Genomic DNA, 19,244 nt, shown 5'->3' on the forward strand with positions numbered 1-19,244 from the left:
TGACTTATATAATGGTAAAAATATTTTTACAAAATGACTTATATTAAAAAAACGGAGGTACTATTACTTTTTTTAAATGAGAGAGATCTTCATATAAACAAATATATATATTTTACTTTTTACTTTATTTTATTGATATTTATTTATCATATATTTAATGCAAAATTAATTTATTATACACAAATTCATATTATAAAATTTATTACATAAAATTTTAATTTAGATCAAAATAAAATAAAATAATAAGTTTGAATTTTGACGTTGGTTCATATTAAAAAAACAGAGAAGGGATAGAGGGTGCTCGTTTGAAAACTGACATGATATAGAAAAAAATAAGGATTTGAATTGTCTCCATTTAAAAATTCATGCGATGAAATAAAGTTTAAATCTTCACCATTGAATCATATTAAATTAATATTATAATATTTAATTGAATAAAATAAAGGGATCAGATTTTACTTCACAAAATGTGACCGGGGAGAATTTGATCCCACAAAAAGGGGAAGAAAATTGGCGGGAACGGATTATTTTAATATTATATACATCGACACACAATTGTGAAATTTCAATTTTCTCTTCAATCTCGGCATTTCAATTCCGAAAACTTCACCATGAATGCGAGCCAGTTCGACGGTAACGCTGCCTTCTCCGGCGGTGGTTTCATGCCTCAGTCCACTCCGGTCTCCGACTCTCCCCTCACTCCCTCCAAGGTTCTTATCTTTCTCACTCTCCATTTTCCTCTTAATGATTTTAATCGCATCCACAATAAACCTAATATTGCATAACCGCTAGGGTTTAGGGTTTTTGACTTGCTTTTCTTGTGAAATTGCTAGTGTTCGGAAAACTTACAATAAACCTAAAATTATTTTACTTCTACAATTTTCACTTCTTTTACAGAATCGTGATACTCAGGCCTTGCTTCCTCTGACGATCAAGCAGATCAACGATGCACTCCAATCATGTGATGATAGAGCCAATCTGACTATTGTTGGTGTCGACGTTGGCACAGTGCGTTCCTTGTACATTCTATTATGAATTGTTATCATGAACTATGATTTGTGGCTTTTCTTTTTCTCACCATTTTGTGTTTAGATTTCTCTTGTTGGTAGAATTTGCAACAAATCTGAACATGTTACTGATGTTAAATTTGTACTTGATGATGGTACCGGAATGATTGAGTGCACTAAATGGTGAATGTTGTTAAATTTGTTCAACCTGTCAATACTTAGTTTGATTTTTTCTTTCTTTCTACATTTTCCTTTCTGAGTTTTTGTTTATTTGCAGGCTTCAAGAGCCTGCAGATTCAATTCAAGTGGAGAGTATCTTGTGAGTATCTTTATTGTATTACATTGCATTGCCATTTAGTACTATACTAATCAGGTTTTATAGATTCCTCTATAAGTATAGAGAAGACTTATTATAACTACTTTTTGATTGTTTCTCATCAGCTTCTTTTTATCACTATTTTTTACTAAGTTAATTGATCAAGAATTTTTTTTATTAAGGAAAGAAAAATACATGAAATAATTAACTTTCTTTTGGTTTTTATGATTTTATCTTTCTGTTAACGTACACACAACTGGTCATTTTGCATTGAGGTGGTCTGTAAAATTGTTTTTGTCCCTTCGGCAGTTTCTTCATTTATCCTACAACTTATAATCATTTAATATGAACTGAAATTCTGTTTTCATTGGTAGGAATGGAATGTATGTGAGGGTTTATGGACATTTGAAAGGCTTTCAGGGTAAAAAAAACTTAAATGTTTTCTCTTTTAGGTATGATGGTACAAAGTTCACATTTCACTTTTTATTTTAGCAGTTCATTATTTTAAATTTTTTTGATATATTTGTCGTTAACCTATTACGAGAGGTTAGTTATCCATTTGTATGTGTGAGTGACAGGGCAGGAGGTTAGTTATCCATTTGTATGTGTGAGTGACAGGGCAGACCTGTTATTTTGCTAAAGATAAAAATTTTACTTCCTTAATTTGTGTCATTTTCAGGCCCGTGACTGACTTCAACGAGATTGCCCACCATTTCATTGATTGCATATATGTTCATCTATATAATTCGAAGTTACGGGTATAAGTTATAAAATTGCCAAGTTCTATGTTTGATTTTGACATGATATGATGTATATATAAGATTATGGATTGACAAGTCTGTACAATATGTGTGACTGTATTCTAATATTTCACATGGCGGCATTTCCAGGCTAGCACCCCCAATCAGCACCATGCTCCTAATTCTACACAAATCACTCCCACGAAAGGTTATCAACCTCAAGTCATACCACCAAATCAAGTATGTGGACCATGGCTTTTAGTTTCTGCTTAGTTTTAATGTATACTCACTGATTTATTACTTTTTCTCTGTAGTTCTCTGGTCAGCATAATGATGGTCAGAAGAGTGTTGAAGTATCGGTGTTAGATGTTTTGCATCTTCCTGCAAACAGGTATTTTTTAAATGTAGTTCTGTTTTGTTTAATCTGATTGTCTCCTATAACATTTAACTAACTCTGCTATTTCTTGAATTTCGGGGTTAGGCCAGTTAGTTATGGGAGTTAAGTTTGTTAGGATTACCTTGGACTTGGGACCTAGACAATATGGTAGGCCACATTATATATAAATGGTAGAAAAGAATGAAAAGAGAGTTTCTAATTTGAGAGAGGGGAGCCTCTGGGAATTAGGCTTATTGGCACTCCAGACTCCAAAATTTCTACCTTCGAAATTAAGGTTACCACTATAACTATCCCCCATATTTTATAGCAGCGATCAAATTATTCCTTTGTGGATTATTATACCAATCTTAACAAATTTAGATAGAAGGCAAACTTGTAAAACTGTATTTGTAATAATTTGGATTTTTACATTTCATCTTTATATCTTACTATTTCAATTTAATCTTATTACTATTCTTGAGTTTTGTTCTTAAAGTTTTTCTTTTTTCAACTTTCTTTTTTTATTACAGTTTGCAAACAAATGCACATCCAAAACTATATTCTGTTCAAAAACATATCTCTTGCATATGCATAAGTTTGTTACTAGTTATACCAATCTGAACAAATTTAGATAGAAGACAAACTTGAAAAGCTGTATTTGTAATAACATGGGTTTGCTAATTTATAGCCACTCAATTTTTAATGTGTGTAAATTAACAAGTTATAACTTCATATTCGTTAAATACTCCACCCTTCAGGCTCTCTTTGCAAATTTGGAGGGAGAGAGGAAGAAAAGGCTTTGGAGGAGGGGAGTAGAAGAAAAAATAGAGAAAATTTTCACATTTTTTGAAAAAGTGTTTTTGTTAAAAATATAAATGAATGTTTATCATTTGAATTTGAAGAATTGATCTAAATTCTCCAAAATCTCTTTTCGAAGCAATTTATTAGTACCCCTATTTTGGGGAGATTTTATAATACGAAGAAAAACCAATCCTCTATTCAAAATGGCCCTCCTTTTGTCCAAAGCGCCCCTAATTAAGAGCAACTAGATAACTAGTGGGTGCACGTTAGGAAATCAAACATGAACTTGACTTCTTTAAGTGGGTCTAAATTAACAAGTTATAACAAAAGTTTATGAAATATACATTAAGGTGTGACTTGTTCTTTACACTCATTTTGTATTTCCTAACTTACCCCTTCTTTTTTAAGCGGGTCTAAATTAAATTAGTTATTAGAAAAAGTTTGCGAATATATCGTAAGGTAATAAGGTGCAACTTGCTAGTTTACACTCACTAAAAAACAATTGAATGTAAATTAACCAACCCCATATGTTGAAGTAGTTAGTGGTGGTCTAAAAGTGCTAATATCTTATACTAATGCAAGTTGATTAGGTATTCATATGCACATGTTTCTTAAATGGATATGTTTTTTCTTAATCTACAATTACTGAGTTTTTGAGTCTACAGGACGTGTAGTAAAAGTGTCTCCATATAATGGAACGGTCCATCTTACCATCTATAGTGTGATTTGAAAAGGCGCAAATTGTTGATAGAAATATCCTTAATCTTGTAATGTGAATGAGCAAAGATTTGGTGTAGTATATACCTTTTCTGGCAATTTATCTTCATGATATTACATGGTTAACACAATCGTACAAATTCATCACACTAGATTACTAAGTTTTCAGTTTTCACTTGTGTGTTCTTAAGAGATGCATGGGTAGAATATTGCATTTAGTTTTAATTTTTCAATTGCTTAACCATTCTATTATTTATCTGTGTATTGCTTTGTTAGAATTGGGACTACTTTTGTTCAGTATTCACAATCTAAATTTTGTTACTGATGTTTCAGGATAAAGGATGAGGGAACTAGTGTTGATGTTATCGCACAACTTGTTGGAATTCCCATGGATAAACTCATGTATCTGTTCTCTCTCAATCGTCTCACTTCCCATGTCCAAGTTATATTGACTCCCTATCTGGTTTTGCAGGCTGGCCATTAATAATCTCATCGGAGAAGGTGCCATATATGAAACTATGTCTAATAAGTATAAGTCAGCTGTCGACGGTTGACATCTTGGTGGCGGAGGGGCATCAATATTGCCAGAGTATGCTGACATACCAGTGATTCAACATATGCGGTCATAAGGAAAGCAGTAGATTTGCTAGATTTTGATCAACTCGTTGTTTTTTCTTGGTAACTAATTTATTTGACACTAAGTTAGTGACAAAGATAGGATGACATTGGATGAATCTCTACTGTATTAAGGGGTTTTAACAGATTGTTGAAGACTCTTAAGAGCTTATTGTTTATGCAGAAACTATGTTTAGTCCAAAGTATCGACTTATCACAATGGTTTGTTGATCTTAAAATTTGGAATCTGATGGATTTTAACAATGTCACATTTGAATAGTTTTTCAATCCATTTCCTAAAAGGGTTCTCTGATAGTTTGGAATGTTAAATGGATAATTTTGTGTTAAACATGTTTGTAAAAATATAGGATTCAACTGAGTTGAAGTTGAATATGTTCTATAGAATAGTAGTTGAATATGCATGTATTTGACAAAAGATAGAATACAATTTATAGTAGGAGGTGCTCTTATTTGATAGAGTTGGATACCAATTTGTTGAAGTTAGTCATTTTGAGATTGTTTGATGTGTAAGCAATCTCACTATAAATAGGGAGGTACTCTACATTTGTAAATTTAATACATTTTCTCTTCCATCTCCAAAACTTTAATTTTCTATCTCTTTTATTTTCTCTCTAAAATTATCTCTGAACTTTAAATATTTGTGTGGCAGACTCGTTTTGTAACCAACTTGTGGTTGAATCACTCGAGTGACAAGTGAGGACCGAGATTCTTGAATTAATTGAGAAAACGATTGAATCTTATTTCATCAATAACGATTCCAACATTTGGTATATAGAGCACAATTGGGATACTTAGGAAGCATAGAACAATGACTTCTTATTCGAATGAACATTTTCCAACAAATTCTCCTATCTTGAATGACAAGAATTATGATAATTGGTATAAGCAGATGAATGTTGTATTCTGCTATCAAGATGTTTGAGATCTAGTGAAGAATGAAGTAACACCTATTGACAAGAATGCCATGGATGAACAAAAGATCGCATATAAAGATTTGAAGAAGAAAGATTATAAAACTCTCTTTATAATCCATCAATGCGTTGAACTAGACAACTTTGAAAAAATTGGTGATGTAGACTCATCTAAGGAATCATGGGATATCCTGGAGTAATCTTTTGGAGGTGCTGAGAATAGACTCATCTAAGGAATCATGGGATATCCTGGAGTAATCTTTTGGAGGTGCTGAGAAGGTGAAAGAGGTGAGGTTACAAACTCATAAAAGAACGTATGAGTTGCTTCTGATGGATGAAAGTGAAAGTGTGGTTGATTTCTTCATTAGGGTAACTAGACTAGTGAATCAAATCAAGATATATGGAGAAGTGTTGACATCAAGATCGAAAGTTGCAAAAGTTTTGAGGTCACCACTTCCAAAATTCGATCATGTGGCCATAGAAGAATTGAAGGACATGTCAAGCATGGAAAAAGAAGAGCTTCAAGGGACGCTTGAATCTCATGAACAAAGAATTACTGAAAGATCTGCAAGCAAGACAAAAGGAAATGTAACTCTGCAGGCAAAATCAGGAAAATAAAAGAAAGGCAAAGGAAGTTGGAACGACAACAAAGGTAGATGATGCTACAACAATTCAGTTGGTAGAAGTCATCAACAAGAAGAAAATTCATCGAACTAGAGACAATCCACAAAGCAAAGCAATCATAGAGGTGGTGTTGCAAGAAGAGGAAAAGGTGGTGGAATGAAACTTGATAAGAGTCATATTCCGTGTTTCAACTGTCAGAAACATGGTCACTATGCTAGTGATTATCCAGAAAGCAAAAGAAATAATCGGGAAGGCGATGCAAGACTTGTAAAACATGAAGAAGACGTGTTACTGATGGTCACAACAAAAGAAGAAGAAAGATTCAAGGACCAATGATACTTAGACTCAGGCTTCTCATCACATATGACTGGAAGGAGAGATTGGTTTGTCAACATCAGTCCCCGATGAAGAACAAGGTGAAATTTGCAAATGACAATACCCTACCTGCTGAAGGTATTGTTAATGTTCTGATCATGAGGAAAAATAACAAACAATCAGAAATTTCCAATGTATTGTACATACCATGCATGAAAAGAAATTTTCTCAGCATAGGGAAACTGATCGAGAAGAATTACAAAGTATTGATCAAAGATAAGATGATGAGAGTACTCGACTCAGGTGGCAAGTTAATCTTGTAGGCACCTATGTCTCAAAACAGAACCTTCAAGATTGAACTCGATGTGATGGAACAAAAGTGGCTGACAACTGCAGCTAGCATGGGTGAATGACTATGACACTACAAACTTGGCCATCTCAACTTCAAAGACATCAGAAATCTGAAGAGAAGAAATATGGTCTCCGGCATACCAAAAATTGACATTCTAAATGAAGTATGTGAAGAACGTGTTTAGGCAAAGCAACACAAGAACAACTTCATCAAAGATGCAGAAAGAAAGTCGAAAGCAATACTTGAGATCATATACTCAGACGCGTGTGGTCCACTTCATGTAGATTCAATTGGAGGTAACAAGTACTTTGTCACGTTCATAGATGATTTTAGTTGAAAATTATGGACATACCTAATTAAGAAGAAACATGATCTGATTGAGGTATTAACCAAGTTCAAAGCTATGGTGGAGATACAAAGTGGCCACAAAATCGAGACTTTGAGGACTCATGGTGGTGGAGAATATGTGTCAAAAAAAATTCAATGCATTATGTGAAAGAGAATGGATTATGCATGAGGTAATGTCACCCTACACTCTACACCAAAATGGTACTGTTGAAAGGAAGAACAAAACCATCATGAATATGGTAAGAAGTATTGTAAGACCTCAATTTTGACCCTAAGATCCCTCATGCTATCTCATCATTTGCATTGGCTTTGGGATCACACCTTGGCATCCTCCTCACCCCTCATTCATTGGGTTTGTATTGGGAGAGGTAACCAAGCACTTTTGATTGTATCACACTTTTTTTTCTTTGTTTACTAACCAAAATACCAAAAATATGTCTATGTGTAACTTTGTTTCTTTTGTAGGTAGTGTGTGTCCACCTGTGCCTTATCAAGCTCACATATGGGGTTTGAGTCCCTCAATGAAAGAGATAAATCAAGGAAAGGTTCACAATGACTCTAAGTATCATATATGGATCCCCATGTTCTTTATTTATCATTTTGATCAAGAATTCATCAAGAGTTTGAAGCTTATTTGCCTTGGAAGCCCTAATTCATCTGGGTATCTTGTGTGACTTCCTCAACAAGTTTCTTCATAATTTGGTCAAATATGTAAAGGGATAATCCATTATACATCATCTCAAGCATATATGATTCTCCATGAGTCCAAAGATCAAAAGAACTTCAATTTTTCAAGTTGATTCAAGGAGGTTGACCAGAGAAAGTCAACTAGTTAAATCTAGGGTTCCATAGACCCTATATCCTACAATTTTTGTCATATGAAAATGAATACAAGATAAAAGTTACTCTTCATGACATTCCAAACAACTTTCATGTTGGCATAAAGATCTAATTTTGCTTGGAAAGTCATTTTTTATGGTGAAAGATTATAGGTCATTTTGTTTGTGCCCAGATGGAAGGTCAACTTCCAAGGACCATAACTTGCACACTTTTCATGATATGAAGGCCATAAAAGTTTCATGATCAATTTAAAGATGTCCTCTCCAACTTTTATTCTTTGAGAAATGTCAAATTCTACTTTCAAGGGCATGTTCCAAGAGGAAACATTATAGGTCATTTTGGACCATTACCATTGAACAAGCAATTTTCCCCAACTTCTAAAATCCATAACTCCCTCATGCAAGATCCAAATGATGTCAAATTTGTGACTAAGTTTAAGAGGAATGAAATGGATACAACTTTGATGAAGGAACCATTTTCATTTGAAGCTCATAGCAAAAGTTATTCAAGGTGGAAGAAGTGGTCATTTGACTTTATACTTAGAAAATTTTCAACCATGTTTGATTTCTCCAACTTCCACCTTAAAATTCATCATGATACAAGTTCCAAATGGAAAAGTCTTCAATATAAAAGTTTCTCCCCTTCATGTTAGCTTTCTAAAACATCCAAGATCATGGGATTTGGATCATTTTTGAGTAACTTGCGCATGGTTACTCTGCATGGTTTATTTTGGCAACTTTTGAACTCAATTTTCAAATACCTTTGCATGGCTTCATGTTATGGTCTCAACATGTTTTGTGCACGAATTTGGACTCAATGCAATCATCATTTGAGCCTAAATGCATGCCCATGCACCCATGCACATAATTTATTAAATTTGGCCAAATTTTCAAAGATGTGGAAAGCAATGTGTAGGCTATAAATACATGCCCTTGTTGATCAGAAAAGGGATCCCTCTTGCTCAAGCTTTGCCCTACTACTTCCCTAACCTCCATTAAAGGATAAACTTGAAGATTTCACTTAAAATCGAGTTTCAATTCTCATTCTGTTTTGGAATTGAAGCTCCAAGAATCCAAGCCTTTTAATCATCCATTCCACTTCCTACAAGTTGTTAGAGTCGAGCCAAGGCAAATTGGAAGCAAGATCAAGCTCAATTGAAGCAAACCGAAGGTGAATTTTTAGATTTTTCTCTTCTTTGTTTCTCCCTGAATTCTCCACTATTTTGCTTGTTCTTTGGTTGTCTGAAGACCTACCAATGTAAGAAACAAGATTGAGTTGCTTTGAGGCCAAATCGAAGCAACTCAGATCATGCACCTCAAATTTCAAATCCATGTATCTTTTAATATACTTGGAATTGGGAGAAATTGATGTTAAATTTGAGCTCCTGAGCATTTTTCTTTTCGATTAGTGTATTCATTTGTCATTTTTATAGAGGTTGGTGGTGAGCCAGTTCGGTGAGGTCCACCGGAGAAGAAGACCAGAGCTAGGGCTCCGGTGGTGCATTGGCGCCTTCCCAACCATTTGATCATGTTCAAACGTTTTAATCCTGGCATTTGCTTCTGATTACCACGCGTGTACACGCGTTCACTGTGGTGCATGATGGAGCGCGCGTTATGACCATCAGATCTGCCACCTCAATTAATGAGGGAGATCTGATGGCCCGTGTTTTTTCTATTTTCTTTTTATTTTCTGATTTTTCTTTTAATCCTTTTATTTTATTTTATTCATGGAAATTTCATTTTTAATCCAAAAAATATGAGGCTTTCACCAAAATATTTAAATATTTTCCCCTTCCATATTTTGAATTAAAATCAGTTTTTGGATTAATTTTTATATTTTTTGTGAATTGAATGATTTTGGACTTGTTTTTAAATATTTTAAAATATTTCCGACTTTCCAAAAATTCTGAATTTTTTTTGTCTAGGGTCCTTTGACCTTGTTTGACCTAGGATAAATCCCTTGGCCATTTATTTGGTGATTTGAAGGGATTTAAGGTTTTGTCCATTTAAAATGCATTTTAATTCATTTTAAAATTGATTATTAATTGAATAATTGTTTAAAATTTATGTTGAGCTATTTAATTGGTCTTGTGATGTTTGACTTTCTGTTTGGCATTGGTCATAATTGATTTGACTTTTGTTTGACCAATACTATTGGATCTAGGGAGTTGATGAAATATACATTTCATCCCTCAAAATGAATGGATAGTATTGATAAGATGAAATTCCTCCTATGATCAATTTTGATTTCTATTTCCCCTTCCCTCTTCATCCTATCCATATTCTTCCCTAATCCATCATTGACCAATGAATTCTCTTCATGTCTAATGCTAGTTGATTCATCAATGACCTTGTGTTAGATGAATCAACATGAGCCTGACTGAGATAGGTCCCTCCCATTTTTTTAGTGTGTGATATATTTTAGGAGTTTGGTTCTTTGTACCAAATATCTAACATGTATTAACACCCATATTTTATTTCCCGGTCTCAGATAGTTGTGACTTCTACATAAGTCCAATTACGATTGCTTAACATAGAGCTAAATTGGTCCCAAAAGGCATAATATTCTTGTAAGTGAGATTGTAATCTCCCATTCTTCATGGCATTGTGTGAAAACTTGACCTTTTTTCCATTCATGAGAGCTAGTGGCATACTTGTTGATTTATCCAAGTTGGAGCCTTTCTCATGGATGATGTCTTGGTTCATGTATTCATACTTGTGAATGAATGGTTGAGTGTTCTCCAAAGAATGACTTAAACAAATTGAACTCTTCACTAACCTTTGACTAACTCTTTATTAATGTTGCTTTACTTTCAAGTCATTTACTTAATGCAATTTAAATTTCAGTACCTTTATTATTCATTGCCATTTACATTTCATGTAACTTGTTTATGTTTCAGTCCTTTTCACTTTGCTCATTTGAGCCATATCTTGTGATTATATATATTGTTTACTTGTGATTTTATTTTGTTTGTGGTCTTAGGAACTTAAAATACATAATAACAACAAAACCCCTAAAAAATATCCTAGTGGACTGTTGGACTTGATCTGAACTTTTGGACTTAGAATAGGCAACTTCCCTATGCTTTGAGGACTTGGCCAATGCCACTATCCGAGACTGAGTTATCCTTGACTATGCCTTTCATCTGATGCAAGACCTTGAGTGCCCTTGATTCATCTGTCACTTTGTCTTTGTGCTTAATTGTTATACTGTTGTAATTGTTGATGTCTGATGATTGCTTCTGAGTTCGCCACAAGGAATATTTTCATCTGATACATTGGAAGATATTGAAATAGCTAGCCATTGAAGTGCTTGCTTGGATATTATGTCTATCTCTATTTGATGCATTGATCTTAAAATGGTTTGCTTGGATATTGCTTATGCTTGTTGCTTGCTAAAGTCCAAAGGAAAATGGGTTTCTATATGACATTCTTGTCTATTGGATTGCATCCCATTGGTCAGATCTTTTCAACCCTTAACTTTTAATTTTTCTCTAGGATAGTCCCTTCATCTCCTCCCACTTCTTTAATTTCAAATCTCTCTCTCTTTTCAAAACCTTCTTTGTTTGTGTTTTTTCAACTTAGACATGTTTTAATGACTAGAAACTTTGACCTTATGCCATTGAATTTTTAAACTTTTTCCTAAATCAAACTTGTGAACAAATTTAACCATATTGACTTTAATTTCAAAAAGACAAAAAGAATTAACAACCTTATTTAAACCTTTCGTCTTTTGTGCCTTTCTCTAATTAAACTTTTGATTAAAATCAATTTACCAACTTCTTTGAAATTTTTACCACGAACTACGGGGTTTTGACCCCTCATTTTTATGTTGGTACGTAGGCATAAGACCGAGGGTTTTGTCAAACACAAAAATATAATAAATGAATTCTTTACTCATCCCCTCACTCTATGTTTTATAAAACATCATTTTGACCAAAACACTTGCACACAAAAAAGGGCTCCCTAGGAGTACCTAAGACACTTTGGGTGCTAACACATTCCTTATGTGTAACCAACCCCCTTACCTGTAATCTCTGACATTTTATTAGTTTTAATTTGAAAACTTCTTATCTTTGGGTTTTGTTCGTACTTTTTCCTTTTTCATTTGGAAACAATAAAAGTGCGGTGGCGACTCTGGTTTTATTGACGTCAAGTTTATCCATAGCTTGATGGCCATGAATTTACCGCTACAGAAATTAAGTGGCGACTCTGCTGGGGAGTAGTCCTCAGTGGGTTTAGCCTACTTTTTTGTGTGTATATATTTGTATATTTGATGATTATTTGTATATATTGTTGTGTGATACTCCGTATGTTGTGCTTGGTGATATCTGTGTCGTGAGATAAGTTCTAACCCGAACTTGAGTTCAATCTAAGATAAGAAGGTGGTATAGTCATGTTGGCTTTAAAGGAGTAGTCCTGAAAGAGTTGACATGAGATCCCCCACTCAGTGGAGACCTCTTTGGAGTTACTGATGTCACACGAGTAAGTCGTGGATAGGCATTACTTTCTCTAATTTGAGGGTCCGTGAAGCTGAGGACCGTAGAACATTTAACCCAACTCGGCCTATTTAGGACGTAGTACAAAGACTATTCAAGTGTAGACTTGATAACAGTTGTTACACGATACTACACTCAGACGAGTTTCTCTTGAGAATACTATAGGTTGATGAGTCAGTCATCCTAACCTAAAGTATCTGATAGATGGGATCAAGACTCTGAGAACTTTTTAGAACATTATCTACATGTTTTTATCCTTAGTACACTCCTTTTGGGATAGTTCTTAACCCGACTCCAGGCTCGTGACTCACAACAAACCCTTTGATTCTTGGTTGATCCGATCAGTCTCATTAATATCAATAGAACTTGGGTGTTGATAAGGTGAAAACCATAATCCACCAAAATGGATGATTCATCTTGATGACGACTTGATCCATCCCTTGACCTTTGTTTGTATTTGCCTTGTGTGTGATTGTTGCATTCATGCATACATGCGCATCATAACATTCATCATAGAAAATAAATTTCAAGGGAACTAAGGTCTTGTGTGCAAATATTTTCAGACCATGGATTGTGGACGAAGGAACACTAAGAAGTAGAGTTTCAGATGTCCCGACTTGAAAGAGTTAAGGAAGCTATCATCCTTTGTAGTTGATCCCTTGGACTTCAAGCAACATCATGGGAAGATCTTGTCTGTATTATCTACTGATGTGGTTGAAGAACTTCTGAGTGTTTTGGTTCAGTTCTATGATCCTCTTTATTGGTGCTTCACTTTTCCCGACTATCAGCTTGTACCCATGTTAGAGGAGTATGCCCATCTCTTGGGTATGCCCGTATCTAACAAGGTACCTTTCAGTGGAAGGATTGTATGCATGTCCATATTAGTTCTATTGATATGGAAGTTGTTTACTGGGAAATTTGGTATTCAACCGCTACTCTTTTATTGAAGGTTACTTGCAAGATCAACCAGGGAATCCTACGACATACTGCTAAAACCTTTTCTTTCTAGTTTGTGTAAAGATTGTGAAAGCTTTCTACGTGGTCGAAATAGTTAAGAAAAGTAGTGATTTCAACAATGTAAAAACATGAAAAAGTTTGTAAAGTAAAGGTACAATAATAGTGCAGTTAAAAGAGAAATTAAGGTAAATTGAAAAATATCATAAAATGAAATAAAATACTTTGCATTTGAATGAAAAATGGTGTGTCAAGATTCATACATTTTTCAGTGAAGTCGTTTCTTACATTTGAATGAAAAATGCTAGGATTGAGTCTATTAGATATTCCTTGGAATTTGCTGCATGGTGAAATTCATATTGCATCAAATGGATGTTAAAAGTGCCTTTTTGAATGGGCATCTTAATGAATAAGTCTATGTATAGCAACTAAAGGGATTAATTGATCCTAACTTTCCAAAACATGTGTACAAGCTGAAGAAAGCTCCCTATGGATTAAAGCAAGCTCCAAGAGGTTGGTATGAGAGGTTAAATGTGTTCCTGATCAACGATGGGTACAATAGAGGAGGAATAGACAAAACTCTATAGGCGAAGAATGTTAGAGGAAAGCTCATGATATCCCAGATTTATGTTGATGACATAGTGTTTGGTGGGATATCAGACAAGATGGTAGAACATTTTGTTTAGGAAATGCAGTCTGAGTTTGTGATGAGTCCTATAAGATAATTCATTTGCTTGCTTAGTCTTTGTTACAACGCGAAAAAATGCCTGAGCGTACTAACGCTATAAATAACTACAGAGTCTTCACCGAAGTTTTATTTTAAAGGGAAATATCGATAAAACCCTGGAAGGACGAAAACATGATCACTGCAACCAGTTTTGGGTTCGAGAGTCGGCTATGTGAGGGAAATGTATTAGCACCCACTCACATCTATTGTACTTAATAGGAACCTTATGATTAGTTTAGGTGCAGTTTTTTCTGTTTATTAAAAGATAATTACAAAAGGGGAAAATTTTAGTTTTTATTAATGTGCCTGACGAGATGTTGAATCTCGCTCCTACGTATCCTCAAGAGCGATGGGGAACTCAAAGCTATGTAGATCTTTATAGAAAATGTTTGTTTGTTTATTATTTTTAGAGAATAATTTTTAATTCATATTCGAGTGACTAAACTTTTGTTTGTATGCTCTCACTTTGAAGGTTGAAGTGTCTGTTTGTATTTCACGTCAGAATGAGTAAAACACTATCTTTTTGTTAAAAAGTTTGTTTTGTTTGCATAAGGGAAAAAAGATTAATTTGATGAGATGAGGTTGTTTTTATATCCAGATGGTGAATATCCGATTTGGGCGAAGCGTATGCTAAGCCTTTGGTTGTTCGAGAAACAAATTTGTTTCTCTTTTAATCCTAAGTTTATTGTGAAAATCGTTTGTGGAAGACAAATGATCGTTTAGACAGAGCTTACACTAAGCCCTTGATTACTCAAGAAACAGGTGAATATCTATTTACCCATTCCTTCCAAGTTTATTATGGGTATTTTAAATAGGACACGAGTGGATATGCATTCACTCATTTAATTCATGTTTATTATAAAAATGAAAGTTGATTAAAGAGAAATATAATTATTGTCTTTGTATCTTTAAATTTAATTTTTATATTTTGGTATATTAATAAGAATAAAACAAGTATACTAAACAAAGGGAATTTGATAAATTAGGGTTTGTTTCCAGATAATTGAATTATAGTAACTAAACACTTGGACTAAAATAAACTAATTAAAATGACTTAAATAAACTAAATTAAATGAATTAAATAAATTAATAGAATTAATAAGATAAATGAAATAAAACCAAAGGGGGAACCAACTGAAAAGGGGGGGGGGTGTAAAACAAGGGGAAGCGTGACCACCAGATTAATCTGACAACTTTAGTTGGATCAGGGGAGGGATACGCTAATTATTTAATCAAGGGTCAAAGATTGTGATTGATTTGCTACCGTGAGAAGACATGTATGGAATCACACCGGGGTTTTGATATAAAGGCTCTAGGGATAGCCATGTGTCAGTCATCAGAGCATGAGGAGAGAGAGTATATAAGAACTTTCTCCCTCAGAGTTTACTCATTTCACACTTCTCTTTCTCTCTCTTACTCTCACTCTTATCTCTAACCCTTTGAATGCTCCCCCCTCTATCTAACCCCAACCTACCTGAAAACCAAAACCGTCCCACAAACCACCGTAGCTCCTCCTTTAGGATCACCACCTTCAACCATAATCATTGTGTTCATATGAATACAATAAATGCCGAACCTTGCAACCTTTGAATATTCATCCCTAGCCTTAGACCCCTTACCCAGAACCTTCATACATTCATCATATTCATCATGAACATGATGAATGTTCATCCCTAACCTTCAAATCCTAACCAAAATTTCCATAAATACCCAAAAACATACCCAAATTCAATAGATCATTGTCTCCTAAACACAAATCAACCAATCAAATCATGAAATCAAAACCAAATCCAAAATCCAAAAATCAAAACCTTACCCTCTGTTTGTCCAAAACTTAGCCAAAATCAAAACCAAATCATACAAAAACCAATCAAATCGACTCGTAAACATGAATCAAACAACAACAACACAAAAATTCAACAAAAACAACAAAACCTAGCCTAACTGAAAATCAATCAGAAACGATATCCACACAACAAAGCCAAACAAACACAAAGTCTACATTATTATGACATAAATAAGGTAAAGGGACCAACCGAGTCTCCAAACAATTCAGAAGCTCTTTTTCTTTTGTTCCTTCTCTAATTTCTTTCTTTTCTTTTTTGTTGTAAGGTACAACTAGGGTTTTTAGGAAGAATTTGTCTTCGATGTGAAGACAAATTCTTGGGGTTTTTTTTCTGTCTACTTATATGAATTTTTGTGTGTGTCATCTATCTATGTAAATTGTTTAGGGTTTTTATAGGTAGAAGTTAAGTTTAGTAATTCAATTTGATTGTTCTAGTTTAAGAAGTTTTTGGTTAGATTGTAAGACCCCAATTTTGACCCTAAGATCCCTCATGCTATCTTATCATATGCATTGGCATTAGGATCACATCTTGGCATCCTCCTTACCCCTCATACATTAGGTTTGCATTGGGAGAGATTACTAAGCACCATTTGATTATATCATACTTTGTACTCTATCATCTTTACTAACCAAAATACCAAAAAAAATGTCTTTGTATGCACTAACTCTTTTGTAGGTAGGGCATGTGCTCACCTTTGATTCATCAAGCTCACATCTAGGGTTTAAGACCCTCATTGCAAAGAGTGATCACACTAAATCACACCGTGTATTTGACTCGGATTGCACATGTTTTATAGGTCTTTATTATCATTTTGATTGTGTTATGCTTTCTTTTGTGTTGTTTTCAGGTATTTAGCTCTTTCAGAACCTTTTTAGAAGAAACAAAGCAAAAAGACCAAAAATTAGGTATTTTGTACTCGTGGCGTTCTGCACAGCGGCCGCCATAGGAGAAGCCATGACACATCAACCCTCAACCAGGAGGAAACTGCCACGATCCCACGAACTTCCCCATTTACTCACATGGCGGGCGCCATGGAGGGGTGGCAGGCGCCACCTTTGAACTCATCATTCCCACTAAAGAGAAGTTGAAGGGCATCCCAGTCTTTGCATGCTGTTGAGTTCCTCTATAAATAGGCCATTCTAGTTCACTTCCAAATCATCCAACTTAGTTTACAACACTAAGACTATAATATCATCTGTAAAGGCGGTAATCCGTCACATCGAGGGGTTATCGCACCTTAGTATAATTGAGTTGGAGCACTTTGATTTTGTTGTCATCTTTATTTTCAAAGTCAAAGGTTTATTTACTTCCTTGTACCAGATTTAAAGCCTTCGTTTGGAGCAGGTTCTAATTTAATCACTTTTTTTATATTACTTGTCATGCCATACTTTATTTAATTACTTGCCATGCCTTACTTTATTTAATTCCTTGTCATGCTTTACTTTATTTAATTTCCTTGCCATGCTTTACCTTATTTAATTTTCTGCCATTGTCTTTACTTTATTTAATTTTCTCGCCATTATCTTTATTGCTCGTTTTAATTGTTTTACACGATTTACTTGTTCTTCATGCCTTACATTCTAAACTTATTTTCGTCATGTTCAATATCGTTGTATTTGTTTGTATTACCATGTCTGGCTAAATCTTTCAAAGGTTAGAATGTAAGGATCGCGGTTAAAGAGATGTTTCACATATTGCATGTGTAGAAATGCTTTAGGGGCTGTTTTGATTTTTAATTCGAGTTTTCTGAAACAAACTTAGTTAATTTTAACTACTCAAGGAGTGCGAAAGCATCCTAGCTTAGTTAACTAGGAATTTTTATCACTTTAAGGAAAAACGATTTTTGAAACTGTTTTCGGACGCGTTGATAGATTTAAAATCAGGAAACCCCTTGGGTAAACTTTCTGAATCAAAATCACTTTTCAACTAAGCTAACGAGTCTTATTTCTTAAAAATAGGTTTACTACTTTAGCGTTCTGCGCACCTTTTATAAGTGACAATAAAAGGCCTTAATTTAAGGGTAAACTCGGTTCTGAATACGCGAAAGCGACAGTTCCTGTTAAATGGATTCTTTTCAAGAGTAGAAAATATTGTCCAATAAGTAGTTCTATTTAGACAATCGAAACATCGTTTAACTGATGTGAAATACACTCAAGCCTATCTTTATCTGCATTGTATTTATCATTTACTTTATTTACTGTTATTTTGCGACATCAATATCTCATTTGTACCTCCTTAGACAAGCATCATAACAATAGTAATCGATAGACTGACGATTTGGTCTCTATGGGATTGATATTCTTTTATATTACTCTGACGCGATTCGTGCACTTGCGAATAGAGCGATCAAGTTTTTGGCGCCGTTGTCGGGGACCAACTTCGTCAAATTTCATACCCTGTTGTTACACCATCTAGACTAAGGCATTATTAGCCGGTAAATGCGAAGAACCCGTAGTACCGGAAATTTAGTAGATCCTTTCGCGGAACCCGAACGTTACACTCGTGCACGCCTCTTACTCGTCCGAATTAAGAAAGCTATGGCCGAGAATCGCGACCGGAGACCTTTTAAGGAATTTGCCCAACCCTCTGACGAGGAACCTAGTTCTAGTATAGTAAACCCCCTCATTCCTGCCAACAATTTCGAACTAAAACCATCTGTACTGCAATTAGTGCAACAGAACCAATTCGCGGGTCTCGCTACTGAGAACCCAAATCAATATTTAAAAGTCTTTATCCAACTGGCCGACACCTTTAAATCCAACGGTGCTTCACCTGATGCGATTCGTTTAAGATTATTTCCTTTCTCCCTCAGGTATAGAGCACGTTCGTGGTTAGATTCACTTCCAGCTAACTCAATAACTACCTGGGAAGACCTTAGGAGAGTATTCCTTGCTAGATATTTTCCCCCTAGTAAGACTGATGTTCTTCGAAACCAAATAACTAGATTTACTCAAAACCAAGGATAATCACTTTTTGAAGCTTGGGAGAGATACAAGGAGCTGTTAAGAGTCTGTCCACACCATGGCCTAGAACAATGGCTGATCGTTCATACCTTCTACAATGGACTCCATTATAACACAAAGATGGGCATCGATGCTGCCGCTGGTGGCACGCTGATGGACAAACCTTACCCTGAAGCTTGTGACCTAATTGAGGATATGGCCCAAAACCATTACCATTGGGGAACTGAATGAGCATCAGTAGAGAAAAAGGAGACCCAAGGTGGAATACATGA

General features: G+C 34.8%; 1 protein-coding gene and 1 non-coding gene across 3 annotated transcripts; one reads left to right on the forward strand and one right to left on the reverse strand.

Moving 5' to 3' along the window:
• Window positions 1–485: 485 nt before the first annotated feature.
• LOC127086976 (replication protein A 32 kDa subunit B) lies at window positions 486–4,902 on the forward strand. 2 transcript variants are annotated; one of them, XM_051027803.1, is made up of 10 exons: window positions 488–710; window positions 898–1,008; window positions 1,093–1,190; window positions 1,285–1,326; window positions 1,698–1,775; window positions 2,003–2,081; window positions 2,214–2,303; window positions 2,378–2,454; window positions 4,291–4,359; window positions 4,430–4,902. In XM_051027803.1, exons 1-10 carry the CDS (start codon window positions 612–614, stop codon window positions 4,509–4,511), a joined length of 825 nt encoding a protein of 274 aa, XP_050883760.1. In that variant the 5' UTR covers window positions 488–611; the 3' UTR covers window positions 4,512–4,902. The 2 variants fall into 2 exon arrangements, with proteins under 2 accessions (XP_050883761.1, XP_050883760.1); XM_051027804.1 differs by lacking the exon at window positions 1,698–1,775 and having other exon boundaries at window positions 486–710; window positions 4,291–4,902.
• A 14,028-nt stretch (window positions 4,903–18,930) lies between these two features.
• LOC127088807 (small nucleolar RNA R71) lies at window positions 18,931–19,037 on the reverse strand. The gene has a single exon (XR_007790624.1). It is a non-coding gene; the product is annotated as a small nucleolar RNA R71 (small nucleolar RNA).
• Window positions 19,038–19,244: the final 207 nt, after the last annotated feature.

This window comes from Lathyrus oleraceus, chromosome 5 (assembly GCF_024323335.1).
Source record: "Lathyrus oleraceus cultivar Zhongwan6 chromosome 5, CAAS_Psat_ZW6_1.0, whole genome shotgun sequence".
NCBI lineage: Eukaryota > Viridiplantae > Streptophyta > Magnoliopsida > Fabales > Fabaceae > Lathyrus > Lathyrus oleraceus.